This window comes from Muscardinus avellanarius (genome assembly GCF_963383645.1).
Source record: "Muscardinus avellanarius genome assembly, chromosome: 21".
NCBI classification, from domain to species: domain Eukaryota; kingdom Metazoa; phylum Chordata; class Mammalia; order Rodentia; family Gliridae; genus Muscardinus; species Muscardinus avellanarius.
The window spans coordinates 22,629,389-22,644,210 of NC_137807.1; the positions used below are offsets into that span (position 1 = coordinate 22,629,389).

The 14,822-nt window shown below is 51.6% G+C and overlaps 1 protein-coding gene across 2 annotated transcripts; it reads left to right on the forward strand.

The window, feature by feature from the left end:
- Nucleotides 1–629: 629 nt before the first annotated feature.
- UNG (uracil DNA glycosylase) lies at nucleotides 630–12,423 on the forward strand (the record flags this gene model as incomplete). Of its 2 annotated transcripts, none has more annotated exons than XM_080717353.1 (7): nucleotides 630–770; nucleotides 1,451–1,660; nucleotides 2,603–2,698; nucleotides 5,647–5,744; nucleotides 6,814–6,902; nucleotides 9,498–9,676; nucleotides 12,283–12,423. In XM_080717353.1, 7 exons carry the CDS (start codon nucleotides 630–632, stop codon nucleotides 12,421–12,423), a joined length of 954 nt encoding a protein of 317 aa, XP_080573479.1. The 2 variants fall into 2 exon arrangements, with proteins under 2 accessions (XP_080573479.1, XP_080573480.1); XM_080717354.1 differs by having other exon boundaries at nucleotides 630–752.
- Between the last annotated feature and the right edge of the window lie 2,399 nt (nucleotides 12,424–14,822).

Genomic DNA, 14,822 nt, shown 5'->3' on the forward strand with positions numbered 1-14,822 from the left:
GCCTCTGGAAGAGGAATAGCTTGGGGTTTAACCTCCACACCTTAAAGTCCCCCCACCCCAATTTTAGAGATGAAGCCAAACGCTAGACTGCCCCAAGCCTTAGTTTGCCGGGATCCCAGCATTCGGGAGGCTGAGACAGGAGGATCGCGGTTCGCGACCGGCCTCAGCTACTTAGTGAGGCCCTTTGCAACCCAGTGAGACTCTGCTTCAAAATAAAGAATAAAAAATAGGGCTGGGGGTGGAGCTCGGGGATGGAATGGCCCTGGGTTCCATCCCCAGCCAAAAGAAAAAAGAAAAAAAAAAAAAAGGAAAGAAAGACAAGTTCAAGGAATACCAAGCTCCTTCCCCTCCCACCACACCCTATGGGGGAGGTGTTTTTTTTTAACAGCTTGGAGATGGAGGGACGTGCCCGGGGGGCAGAGGATGAAGGCTCGCAACCTTAGAGCGGGGTGGGAGGTCCGCGCCCCGCCGCCCCCCGCCCCGGGGGCGTGGCCTGGCAGCCCCGAGGGCGCGCCGCCGCCCCCCGCCCAGCCTCCCGCTCGGAGCATGCGCGGGCCGTTTGGCGCCAACCTCGGACCTCTGCGCGTCTGCCCGGAGCCTGCGCGCTGTCCCTGCCCCTGGGCTCCGGCATGATCGGCCAGAGGACCCTGCTCTCCTTCTTCTCCCCGAGCCCCGCCGGGAAGCGGCGCGCCTGCAGCCCCGAGCCCGGGCCCGGCGTGGGGGCCGCAGCCCAGGACGGCGGCGACGCGGCGGTGAGGCGCTGGGGCGGCGTGGGGGGCGGGCCGGGCCGAGGGCTGCCGCCCGCGGGGTCCCCGACCGCCGAGCCCGGAACCCCGGGGCCGGGGAGCCCGAGGCGGGAGCACCCAGGGTGGGGGCCAGCCTCCGCCACCGAGCGCGCCTGGCAGCCGCCTGGCGGGGCTCTGTTTCTGGACATAAGGAAAGGGCCGGGGTGCAGGCCGGAGGGGGAGCGCGCGGGGCTGGGTGCCCAGGGCCCCTCCGGAAAGAAGAGGAGAATACGCGCCTCCACGTGTTCAAAACAGCTGCCAGGTTCCTCCTTGGCCGCCATGCCGGAGGCCCAGCCAATGGGGGCGCGCCTCGGGTGGCCAGCGCGCCAATCAGCGCGCGGTTGGCCCGCCCTCCTCCGCCTGCTGTCCAATCAGAGCCGGGAGGGGCGGGCCCCGGGGGGTTTTGCCGCGAAAAGGCCGCGTGGGGACGCGGGCGGGCGGGGCGGCGGCGGCGCGGGGTCCCGGGCCCCGACCTCGCACCCCACGCCGCGGCGCCGTCTTCCTCGGCCGCTCCGGGTGGTCGCCCCGAGCTCCGAGCCCCCGGACCGGGCTCGGGCCTGGATGCCATTGTCTGGCGGGCACCCTTGGGCATCTTTGGTTTGGGGCGGGCGCCCGGGAAGCGGCCCCAGCGGGTCGTGACCCGCCTCTGCGGGGACCCCTTGCAGGCCAGCCCCCCGAAGAAGGCCCGGGCCGGCCAGGACCCCGAGCCCGGCGCGCCGCCGCCCTCGCCGCTGAGCCGGGAGCAGCTGGTCCGCATGCAGAGGAACAAGGCCGCCGCCCTGCTCAGGCTCGCCGCCCGCCACGCGCCGGCCGGCCTCGGCGACAGCTGGAGGAAGGCCCTGGGCGCCGAGTTCGCGAAACCGTATTTCATCAAGGTACGGCTGGGAGCCGCAGAAGAAGCGGGCCGGGGCTGCGTTTGTAGGGTACTTTGCTGGGACAGGCTCGTGTTTCCTCTTCGTTAAGGCCCTTTACGAGAAAGAGGGAAAATAAAGCGGTGGCTTTGGTGGAACCCAGGGGCATTGAACCTCCGAGCTACACCCCCTGCCCTGTTTTTTTATTTTTTATTTATTATGTTTATTTCTTCTTCTTCTTCTTCTTCTTCTTCTTCTTCTTCTTATTATTATTATTATTATTATTATTATTTTTTTTTTTTTTTTTGAGTGGTACTGGGGTTCCTGGAAAGCCTTTCTACCTCCGGGCTACGCTCCCAGACCTAATAAATAAATAAATAAATAAATAAATAAATAAATAAATAAATAAATAAATAAATATGCATCATGAATATATCATGAAAACATATAATGCATATATATGCACACACATATACACATATGATACATAAATATAAAATATATAAATATATAATATAAAATATATATAAATTATATATATATAATTTTTTTGAAACAGGGTCTCCTAAGCCAGCGAGGCTGACTTCAAACCTGCGTGATCCTCCTGTCTCCGCCTCCCAAGCGCGGGGATGACAAGCCTGCGCCCCACACCCCGCTGGAGCTTGGCCTTTTTAAAGGGGGTGGGGAAGGAGATGGTACTGTTGGGAAATTTAATGCAGGCAGGCAAAATCAGTTTTGATCCAGGGCAGAGATCTTTGATTGGGCAACTTGAGTTCCTAGCAGGTACTGCTGTTTTTGTTTGCTGATACTGGTGTTTTTATTTTCATTTTTTTAAGAATTTGGATTTAAAACGTGTGGAGGAGTTAGATGAGGCTTCAAACAGCTTGCGTGAGAAGGTCTCTTACTGAGTCCATGCTGTTTCCAGCGAGCATCTGGTTTTAAATCCAGTTTTATCTTTTAAATCAGCTCATGGGATTTGTTGCAGAAGAAAGAAAACATTACACCGTGTATCCACCTCCGCACCAGGTCTTCACGTGGACCCAGATGTGTGACATTCGAGAGGTAAGTGCAGCTGTTGAGTAATTTTCTTAGGGGTGGGAATCAGTGCTTACTACTTGGTGCTACTGAAGTTAAGCCACAATCCATAATTAACACTGAAATTGAGTTTGAGCTATGTTTTACTCTGTGTTTACTTTTTCTTTGTGTGTTGTACTGGGCCTTGAACCTCTGAGCTACACTGCCAGTCTTTTTTTTTTTTTTTCCAGTACTAGGGATTGAACTTAGGCATTCTACATCTGAGCTATATCCCCAGCCCCCACCCCCCGTTTTTTTTTTTTTTTTTTTTTGCGGGTCTGGAGATGGAACCGAGGGGCATTTGACCTCCGAACTACACCCCCAGCCCCATTTTTTTCTTTATTTTGAAACAGGGTCTCATTGAGTTGCAGAGGGCTCCGCTAAGTAGCTGAGGCTGTCCGCGAACAACGACCCTCCGGTCTCAGCCTCCCGAATGTTGGGATTACAAGCGTGCATCCAGCCCCATTTTTTTTTTACTATTTTTTTTTTGAAACAGGGTCTCGCTAAGTTGCAGAGAGCCTCACCAAGTAGTTGAGGCTGTCCTTGAACCTGCAATCCTTCTGTCTCAGCCTCCCAGATATTGAGATTATAAGCCTGCGCCACCACACCTGGCTCCTGTTGTGTTTATTCTTTTTAATTTTTATTATGTGCTAATTTTTCAAAAGAAAATATAGGAATGTGGAACTTGTGTCTGTATGCTCTTGGTTTTTGTGGGATTTTTTTGTTTGTTTGTTTTTTTATTTACGGCACTGGAAATGGAACCCAGGGGCATTGTACCTCAGAGCCGCACCCCCTATTTTTTAGTCTTTTTATATTTACTTATTTTATTTATTTATTTATTTTGCAGTACTGGAGATGAAACCCAGAGCCATTCTACCTCCAAGCTACACCCCTAGCCCTATATTTTTTATTCTTTATTTTGGAACAGGGTCTCACTAAGTAGCAGCGGGCCTCACTAAGTAGCTGAGGCTGTCTGCGAACGCAATCCTCCCATCTCTGCCTCCCAGATGCTGGGATTACAAGCGTGGGCCACCATGTCAGGCTAGTCTTTTTATTTTGGGGGCTGTCTGCAAACCGCAATCCTCTGGTCTCTGCCTCCCAAATGCTTGCTCTTGTTTCTAAAAGAATTTAATTTCAGCCAGGCGTTTGTCATCCCCGCCCTTGGGAGGCGGAGGCAGGAGGATCGCACGGGTTCGAAGCCAGCCTCAGCTACTTAGTGAGGCCCTCGGCAACTTAGTGAGAACCTGTTTCCAAATAAAATATAAAATACGTCTGGGAGTGTAGCTCTGAGGTAGAAAGCCCCTGGGTTCCATCCCCAGTATCACACACACAAAAAAAAAAGAATTTAGTTTCTAGCTAGATGTGGTACGCACCTGTGATCCCAGTACTGAGAGGAGAGAATAGAGGACTCAGCCAGTCTCAGCAACTTAGCAAGACTCCGCCTCAAAATGAAAAATAAAATAGGACTGAGGACTGGCGGGTGTGCTTTGAAAGTAGAGTACCCTTGGGCTCGACCTAGAACAACAAAAAACTTGTCAATTTTATGTGCTTTAATTACATGTTGCCGCAAGCATTTCGGTGATACTTGACTAAGTTTTTGAAATTGCGTTAGTTACAGATAATGGGGCGGGGAAGGTGAGGACCTGTGTCTTCGGAAATGGCACATATAGCCAGGCGTGCGCTTGCAATCCCGGCGTTTGGGAGGCTGAGACGGGAGGATCGCAGGTTCGAGGACAGCCTCAGCTACTACTTAGTGAGGCCCTCTGCAACTCAGACCCTGTTTCAAAATAAAGAAATAAAAATGGGGCGGGGGTGTAGCTCAGAGGTGGAATGCCCCTGGGTTCAATCCGTAGGACTGCAAAAACAAGCCAGAAAAATAAGAAATGGATATATAACATCTCTTTCCCCACAAAGGCAACAGGAACAAAAACAATGTCTTAGAAGTAGGGAGCTGGGCTCGTGGCTCAGTGGTAGAGTGTTTGCCTAGAGTGCTTAAGGCCCTGGGTTCAATTCTCAGCACCAGAACAAAAGCAAGGCCGTCCATCCAGCTGATGAGAGCTTCCAGGCAGTTAACCCTTCTTAGGAGGAATCGCTGCTTTTCATTTATTTATTTTTCTTCAGTACTGGGGATGGAACCCAGGGGCATCCTACCTCCAAGCTACACCCCCAGCGCTATTTTTTTACACTTTATTTTGAAACTGGGTCTCACTGAGTTGCAGAGGGCCTCGCTAAGTAGCTGAGGCTGTCAGCCAAACCCGATCCTCCGGTCTCAGCCTCCCGAATGCTGGGATGACAAGCGTGCGCCCCCACGCCCGGCTGGGACTCCTGTATACTCGTAGGATATTCATGGTAGACAACAACTGGATACTGCAAAGTAGCTACTATACAAGTCTGAATGTTCCCGAGAGAAAGCAACGATCAGTATCTGAGGTGACAGATGAGACATTAAGTACCTTGATCTGGTTATTACGCATTGCACACATGTGCTGAGAGCTAACTGTACCCCAAATATGTACAATTCCTATATGTCGACTGAAAATAAGAACACAAGCCAGGGCCAGGTGTGGTGGCGCGTGCTGGTAAACCCAGACCGTAGGATCGTGGTTCGCGGACAGCCTCGGCTACTTAGTGTGCCCCTTTGCAATAGGGCTGGGGTGTAGCCCAGAGGTAGAATGCCCCTGGGTTCAGTCCCAAGTGCCTTAAAATAAAAAAGCCAAGCTGACCTCAACACTTACATCACAGAAGGGGTGCGGCCGTACCTCAGGTGACTGAGGATTTCAGGGTTCCCAGGGGCCCTCCTCCTCCTTGGGGTTCCGGTCGGGGCAGGAGCAGGGCTCCCCTTTCACCATGGTGGCTGGTGGCTCGCCGGGCAGCCAGAGTTCATTTAGAATTAATACTCCAGAATCATCTAACTCTTGGCTGATTGGTGTTGGCAGGTGAAGGTTGTCATCCTGGGACAAGACCCTTATCATGGACCGAGTCAAGCCCACGGGCTCTGCTTCAGCGTCCAGAGACCCGTCCCGCCTCCGCCCAGGTACAGCCCCTTCTCGGGTGGCTTCGTCCAGTCCAGCCGTGGTCACCGTCCACGCGCGCTCGCCCCTCCCAGCCCTGCGGCTCTTTGACCTAGCTAGGGCTGGGCGGCTGTTGTGGGGACCTGGATTGTACTCTGGGGGCCCAGTGATCCCTGGCTAAGGACCACTTCTTTGGAGTATTTTACATGTAAAATGACTCTTCCTCATAAAACATACAGATACAGCCAGGCGTGGTGGCGCACACTTGTAATCCCAGCATTTGGGAGGCTGAGACAGGAGGATCGCAGTTCACGGACAGCCTCAGCGTAATGAGGCCCTTTGCAAATCAGTGAGACCCTGTTTCAAAATAAATAATAAAAATAGGGCTGGGGGTGTAGGGTGGAGGTAGAGTGCCCCTGAGTTTCCTCCCCAGTACCCCCCCAAAAAAAAAAAAAAAAAGCTAGACAGGCGTGGTGACATACACCTGTACCTGGGAGACTGAGACAGGAGGATCACAGGTTCGAGGGCAGCCTCAGCAAGTAGTGAGATTCATCAACCTAGTGAAACCCTGTTTCAGAATAAAAATAAAATAGGGCTAAGCCGGGCGTGGTGGCGCACGCTTGTAATCCCCACACTTGGGAGGCGGAGACAGGAGGATCGCGCTGGCTTAAGAGACCCTGTTTCCACATAAAAAGTAAAAAAAAAAAAAAGCCGGGCGTGGTGGCGCACGCTTGTAATCCCCGCGCTTGGGAGGCAGAGACAGGAGGATCACGCAGGTTCGAAGCCAGCCGCGCGCGCTGGCTTAGGAGACCCTGTTTCCAAATAAAAATGTCAAAATAGGTCTGGGAGTGTATCCCGGAGGTAGAAGGGCTTCCAGAAACCCTAGTACCACCAAAATAAAAATAAAATAGGGCTGAGGGTGTAGCTTGGAGGTGGAATGCCCCTGGGTTCAATCCCCAGTACTACAAAAAATAGTAATAATGATATTAATGATAACGATAAGCTTTTCACGCTTAGATTTGGGAGCGTGCCGAACTCTTTCGCAATTACGCTTAAGATACTGTTTTGTTTAACCTTCTGGCTTGCTTTCAGTCTGGAAAACATTTATAAAGAACTGTCTGAAGACATAGATGGCTTTGTTCATCCTGGCCACGGAGACTTATCTGGATGGGCCAAACAAGGTAAGCCAGGGGCAGCTGGTGTGCTTTGGCCTGACACCAGTCGTCTTGCCTCTGTTCTACAGGTCATACTTGAAGCAGCTGTCATGAAGTCCTAGAGAAAATCAAAATGGCTTGTTTATATGAGGAAAAAATACATACGTATTTTATGATGCTTTGTATGTGTGCGCCTTTTATTGTTGGTTGTTTTTTGGTGTTTGGGGGTTTTTTTACTTTTTTGTTGTTGTTGTTTTGTATTTTTGGTGCTGGGGATTGAGCCTCTGAGGCTTCAGGGACATTTTGCCTCTGAGCTACACCCTCAGCCCTTTTTTTTTTTTTTTTTTTTTTTTGGAATGGGGTTTTGCTAAATTGCAGAGGGCCTCACTAAGTAGCTGAGGCTGACCATGAACCTGCGATCCTCCTGTCTCAGCCTCCCAAGTACTGGAATTCCAAGTGTTCATCACTGTAATGGACTGTTTATTCCCTTTTGTGGTACAATGGATCGAACCTAGGGTCACTCAACCACTGAGCTCTGTTCAGGACTCTTTTTATTTTATTTTACTTTATTTTTTGTAGTACTAAGGGCGGAACCCAGGTGATTTTTTACATCCTGGGCTATACTCCCAGACCGTTTTATACTTGTATTTGGAAACAGGGTCTCACTAAGTTGCTGAGAGCCTCACTAAGTAGCTGAGGCTGGCTTTGAAACTGTGCGGTCCTCCTATCTCAGCCTCCCAAGCGCTGGGATTACAAGCATGCGCCACCACACCTGGCTCCAAGCTCTTTATTTTATTTATTTATTTATTTATTTATTTATTATGTATTTATTTATTTAATTTTTTGCAGGTCCGGGGATGGAATCCAGGGGCATTCGATCTCTGAGCTACACCCCTGCCCTTTTTTTTATTATTATTTATTTTGAAACAGGGTCTCATTAAGTTTCGGAGTGCCTTACTAAATAGCTGAGGCTGCCCGTCTCAGCCTCCCAAATGCTGGGATTATAAGCATGTGTGTCACCACGCCCAGCTCAGGCATTTTTTATTTTAAAAATTTGAGAGAGCGTGTTCCTGCATTGCCCAGGGTGGCCTCAAGCTTGCGATCGTCCTGCTTCAACCCCCCAGATTGCTGGGATTACAGGTGTGCACCATTGTCTACAACCAGGAGACGAAAGAAATGTTCTTGGAGCCAAGCATGGAATTCCAGTACTTGGGAGGCTGAGACAGGAGGATTATAGGTTCGCAGCCAGCCTCAGCTACTTAGTAAGGCCCTCACAACTCGGTGAGACCCTGTTTCAAAATAAAGAATAAAAAACAGGCCACCAGCCTGTTGTGGTGGCGCATGCTTGTAATCCCCATGCTTAGGAGGCGGAGACAGGATGATTGCGCAGGTTCGAAGCCAGCCTCGCTGGCTTAAAAGACCTTGTTTCCAAATAAAAATATAAAATAGGTCTGGGAGTGTAGCCTGGAGATAAAAGGGCTTCCAGGAACCCCAGTACCACACACACACACACACACACACACACACACACACACACAAAATAGGCCACCAGGTGTGACACATGGTTGTCATCCCAGCATTTGGGAGGCTGAGACAGGAGGATCATGGCTCATGGCCAGCCTCAGTTACTTAGTGAGCCCTTTGCAACTGAGTGAGACCCTGTTTCAAAATAAAGAATAAAAAATAGGGCTGGAGGTGTGACTCAGAAGTAGAATGCCTCTGGGTTTCATCTCCAGTACCACAAAAAATTTTTTTAAAATAAAAAATAGGGCTGGAGATGTAACTTAGAGGTAGAATGTGCCCCTGGGTTCAATCCCCAGTACCAAAAATAAAAAAGAAACATTATTGGTTTCTTACAATTTGATTTCAGTGAAATCTTTGGGTCTGTGTTTTGTTACTTTCAGGGGTTATTTAATATCACATAGGATTTTTTTAAAAACAGTTCTGATGATATACAACCTACACTTCTCTGCTCCGGAAGGCGCCCTCTAGTCTCGCCCAGAGGTTGCAACGCACTTGCCATGTTGTAAAGCTGCCTTTTTTTTTTTTTAAGCATTATTAGGGATTGAACCCAGCAGCATTCTACCTTTGAGCTACACCCCCAGTCCTATTTTATTTTTATTTGGAAACGGTCTCACCAGGTTGTTGAGAGACTCACTACTTGCTGAGGCTGGCCTCAAACCTGCCACAGTCCTCCTGCCTCAGCCTCCCAAGTACTGGGATTACAAGAGTGTGCCCCTGTGCCTGGCTGTAATTCTCTCTTTACAACCGAAATCCATTCATGTTGCACGTCGGGTTCTGAGATTGACTGGCTTCAGCCGGTGCCGGACCCTGTAGTTGGAAGTTACGTCGCTAACTTTTTTTCCCCCTGCGTTACCCAGAGGCATTGTACCTCCAAGCTACACCCCCGGCCCTAATTTTTAGTCTCTTTATTTTTGAAACAGGGTCTCACTGAGTTGCAAAGGGCCTCACTAAGTAGCAGAGGCTGTCCGTGAACCGCGATCCTCCTGTCTCAGCCTCTCGAATGCTGGGATGACAACCCTGTGCTAACACGCCCGGCCTCGCCACTAACTCTTGAGCCCTGGCTAACGTGTCTCCACGGCCCCGTGTTCTTGTTCATAGGCGTTCTCCTCCTCAACGCGGTCCTGACCGTCCGGGCCCATCAAGCCAACTCGCACAAGGAGAGAGGCTGGGAGCAGTTCACCGATGCTGTGGTTTCCTGGCTGAACCAGAACTTGAACGGCCTTGTCTTCCTGCTCTGGGGCTCCTATGCTCAGAAGAAGGGCAGCGTCATCAATAGGGTAAGGTTTTTGTTTTTTGTTTTGTTTTGTTTTACATACTCAAGAAGATGTCAAGAATATCCGCCCTGTGGCCCTGGGGAAATTCATATTATAAAGCGAATCTCTTCAAATTTGAGTTGGATTTCCCATTGAGAACTGAGCAGAATTCACACTGATCGTTGGCCAGCTGTGGATTCCCGCAGCCAGCAAGACGGGCGCAGCGGCCGCGGTGCCGCGCGCTGTGAATGAAGACGTCCTGCTCGCGAGAGGTTTTGGGGTTTGGAGGGAGGATTTGGTTTGATCACAACAGATTTAAGTTTCTCGTGCAAATACTTGGTGATCGGGACTAATCTCGAGCCCTGGTTGTGAAACCCCAGCATCAGCAAACGGCCCTCCTGAGCCTCCCTCTCCCCGGTTTCATTCCCGATGCTGTGGGGCCACCCCTCAGTTTATTCTCCCGCTCTCCCCCTTAAATCCCACCCGCCGGGGAATCCCTAGAAATGTCTAAATGTCTGCCCTACTGCTTCTCAGAGGTGATGCTGGCCCGGCAGAGGATGGAGAGATGGGGTGGGAAGGAGAGGAGTCAGGGACTGTCTAGCTTGGAGAAACCGGTTTGGGGAGAATGGCGGAGGGTCTGGAGTAAGTGAGGCCGAGGGCTAAATGGTAGTTTCTGGTGCGTCCGAAACGCGCAGTGAGACTGGAGTCCCGCCCGGGCAGACACCTGCTCACCAGCTGCCTTGGGCCGAATCTCACAGAGGCGGCAGGTGGGACACTTTGGGCTCAGCTGACAAAGCCCAAAGTGGTAGTGAACAGAGGGCACGCGCTCTCTGGCCCCAGCACTCGTGGCGCGTCCTCCCTTGAGCCAGGATGCAGCCCGGGCCGGCCGGTTAGGGTTAGGGGTTAGGGCTTGTTACCTTCCTCTTTGATTTTACTTGGTCCTGGGAATTGGACACAGAGGCACTCTGCCTCCAAGCTACACCCCAGCCGGCTTTTGTGTCTTATTTGGAAACAGGATCCGTAAGTTGCCCCGGCTGGCTTTGGACCCGCGATCCTCCTGCCTCAGCCTCCCGAGTACTGGGATTAAAAGTGGGCGTCACCACGCCCGGCTTATGTTTTAAGCCTAATTCTCCTCCCACACACTCACGCAATGAACAGTAGATTCCCGTGAGCAAGTGTGTTAAGGTGTGTGTGTGAAAGGCCGTCTAGCCTGGTGGCTCCCGTTCTGTTTCTCACCCAGTTTGGGTAAGCACTGGTTTTGAGTCTCTAATGTATCCTACAATCTCTGTGCATGTACAAGCAAATAACAGTTGAAGCCAGAACAGTTCTTTGTCTAAAAAGATGAAAAAGATGTTTTTACCGGTTTTTCTTTTTCTCTTTTTTTTAGTTTGTTTTTTTTATTTTGAAGCAGGAGTTGCTGAGGCTGGCCTCCAACCTGCAACTCTCCTCTCCAGGAATGATTATACTTGTCTCTAGTATTTAAAGAAAAAAAAATTGTTTTAAATAGTTTAATGCCTTTATTACTTTCCCTTGCTTCTATGGGCTTGGTAAATTGTGGGTGCTCTGGGGGTGTGGCTCAGGAGTAGATGCTTGGTATGGACGGGTCCCTGCGTTCTGGGGTAAGTTCACATCTTCCCCTCTCAGTCTCTGTGGCCTGGCCCTATCCTGGCAGCCATGGGGTGAGTCGTAAGAACTTTAGGAAAACACTTTTTGCCCCACGGCACTAGGTTTACATCAAGTTTAGCTGCATTTAGACTTCAGAGCAGAGCGGTGCTAGTTTCAGTCTATATTAACGCCTTTTGGTAGGTAATGCATCCTGGTGGCCTGTAGCAATCAGCAGAGGAATTACCAGATGAAAGGATACAGGCCAGTCTCCGCAACCTAGGGGAGACCCTGTTTCAAAACAAATACATTAGCTGGTCATGGCGCTCGCTTGTCATCCCGGCATTTGGGACGCCGAGATAGGAGGATCGCAGTTCGCGGACAGCCTCAGCTACTTAGTGAGGCCCTCTTAGTGAGACCCTGTTTCAAAATAAAGAATAAAAAGTAGGGCTGGGCAGGTAGCTCGGAGGTAGCATGCCCCTGGGTTCCATCCCCAGTAAAATATAAATAAAACAATAAAAATTAAGGCTGGGTATCTCGGAAGTAGATGCCCCTGGGTTCAGTCCTAGTACCACCAAAATAAAAAGGGAACTGAGAAATGCACAGATATTGCCAGCTCGGAGGCCGAGACGAGGCATCTGTGTCCTCGGATCCTAGCAAAGGTTCTAGAAGCAAATGAACAGATGAGCTGTTCTAGTAGAAATGTTGGAGGTAAAACTGGAAGGTGGGGGACTTGGCCTAGGCGGAGGGACCTTGGTGCGGGTCAGGTGTCGTCAGGTGTAGCGGTCGGTCTGTGTGGGTGGGGGGCACTGAGGGTGGAACCCAGGGGCTTTTCTACTTCCAGGCTAAGCTCCCAGACCTATTTTATATTTTATTTGGAAACAGGGTCTCACTAAGTTGCTGGGAGCCTCACTAAGTAGCCGAGGCTGGCTTCGAACCCGTGCGATCCTCCTGTCTCAGCCTCCCCAGCGCTGGCTAATCGGGTCCTTTTGAAAGGCTGTTAGCGTTCATTCTGTCTTCTTTTTCAGAAGCGGCACCATGTCCTGCAAACCGCTCATCCGTCCCCGTTGTCGGTGTACAGAGGGTTCCTCGGATGTAGGCATTTTTCTAAAGCCAATGAGCTGCTGCAAAAGTCCGGCAAGAAGCCCATCAACTGGAAGGACCTGTGACGGCTCGGCCGTCTGTCACCGGGGATGCTTTGAGGAGCTGCTCTGGAAATACAAGTCGTTGACATTTTCCCTGTTCTCAGCGCCCCGCACAAGGGGAGAAGTTTCTGCAGTGCATCCGAGAACCGGGCTGCCTTAGCCAGCTCCGGGCCGGGAGAGGGTCCACCGAGGGTGGCTGGGTCTCTGGGACCCGGCTCTCGGGGCGCACGGTCCAGCTGGAGGCAGGCTGGCCTTCCGGGCACAGCCATGGTTTGGTGCTTGCTGCTGTTTTTTTTTTTTTACCAGATAGATTGGACGTTGTAGGTTCCGTGATGTTCTGTGTTCATTTAGAAAAGGCCCCCTTGATCTTACAGGTCTCTTTGCTGGAGGGCTGAGGGTGGGGTCCTGGGCCTCCTGCGGGCTGGGGATGCCGGCCTCTGCTGGGGGAAGCTGAGCAAGAAGAGCGTTTCTCTCCAGAGGGCCTGGGACACCCCGAGGGTGGGTGTTAAGGAAGCACAGACAGCCGGATGCCTTGGTTTGTGGACTGAAATCACTTGGGATTTTTTTTTTTCCTTTGACACTGGAGAACTTTAATTTTTATATAGAATACTTATGTAGATATATATTTTTTCATCCTCGTTTTCCCTTGTTTTATAAGAGACAATCCTCACCGTTTCAGCACCTCCCTCCTGGCTCTGGGGGGGGGCGGGCTGCTTTAGCTGGGAGCTGGGTCAGAGTTAACCCAGCACAAGTTTGGTAATAAAAAGTTTGCTAAAACACTGTGGAAGTTTCTCTCCCCGCGCCCACAGTCCTCTCTGCAGACGCCCTTGGGCCGCCCTTGGGCCTGCCTGGCATCCATCCAGTCGCCATGGCAGCCATTGTCCGGGAAGGGCCGCCCCGCCCCCCGGCCCTCCTGCCCCACCCGCTGCGATGGAGCCGCCCGTCCCGCCTCGGTAAGCCCTGGGCCCCAGCGCCGCCGGCCAGGGAGACCGGAGAAAAGTGTGCCTTCAGGGTCCCCAAGGCACAGCCAGGAGCTGCCCCATCGCCCCTCCTAGTGTGGACGCTGCCGGGGTGGGCTCCCTCTCTCCCGGTGGCCCCTGGTCTGTCCGCACTCGGCCCTTGTGGCTGCAGGCCCAGTGAAGAATCAAAGTCTTAATGGGCACGTGCGCAGCCCCGGATTCCAGCGCCCGGACCACAGCAGTGTAAGGAGGGTCTGAGTCGGGGATGCTGAGACCTCCTGTTGCTGGGCAACAGTGCTTCCTCTGGGCTGCAGTTTCCTGACCTAAGAAAGCAGGGTTTAGCATTCTTGGGATCCTCAAACAGCCTCCGCAGGGGAAGATGCCCCTCACTGGGCGCTGCCGGTGAACTTTCTACCCTAGGGAGAGGCCAGGGCTCCGGGCCGGCAGGGAGCAAATTGGCATCAAGAATTTAAAGCGTCAGCGCAGGGTGGTGGTACGCACCTCTAATCCTAGTACTTGGGAGGCTGAGACGGGAGGGTCACAGGTTAGAGGCCGCCCTCGGCCACTTAGCAAGACCCTATTTAAAAACAGAAAAGGTCTGACGGGGTAGCTCAGAGGGAGAAGGTGCCTGGGTTCAATCCCAAGTAGCAAAACGATTTTCACAAGTCGCTCCTAGCCGGGGAGCCATCGTGCAGCCCCTGCGTGCGCCCTCTGTCTGGTGGGAGAACCAGCGGAGAGCAACTGGGTGTCTGTGGAGAATAAAGGGGTTCTCCAGGGAAGGGGGCGCTCAGCTGGTTCCTCAAGGGGCCGTGTCCGGGCCAGAAAAGAGGAAGGAGTGCATTCCAGGCAGAGAAGCCCCACCTGCTGTGTGTTCTAGAGGGTTCCACACAGGTGCATGGGAGGCGGGCAACCTGGCTGGCGTGACCCCTGTCTCCTCCCTCCCCAGGTAAGGAAAACAGACTCTCTGCCAGTGACTTCTGGCTCTCAGGACGGGTGACCCAAGGACGCCGGTTATTATGCAAATATCACTAGGAACCCCGAGTTATAAAACCTTAATTGTGTGAAAGTTCAAACCCAGTTTTGATCCGAGCCCTGCCAGGAAAAGTCAAGGACTGAATTATTGGTGTTTGCTTTTTTTTTTAAATATACATTGGCATATGCTTCTGTTTGCTCCTGGGATAAAATAATGTCTTAAGGTTTTGGGTGGAGAAGCAAATATTTTAGAATATATATGTGAGAATGTCTTTTCGCCCTTGCTGAGCCTTCCAGGTGTCTGAGGATAAACAGGTAGGAGGGCGCTGGTTATTTTGGAGGGGCCTTAAGTGTCGCTTAGGAAAGACTGGGTCATTTGCCTGCTGGGGACAGCCCCGCAGTCACTTTGTAGGTACATTTTTATTTGCAGTACTGGGAATGGACCCCAGGGGCATTCTACCTCCCAGCTACACACCTGCCCTATTTTTTAGT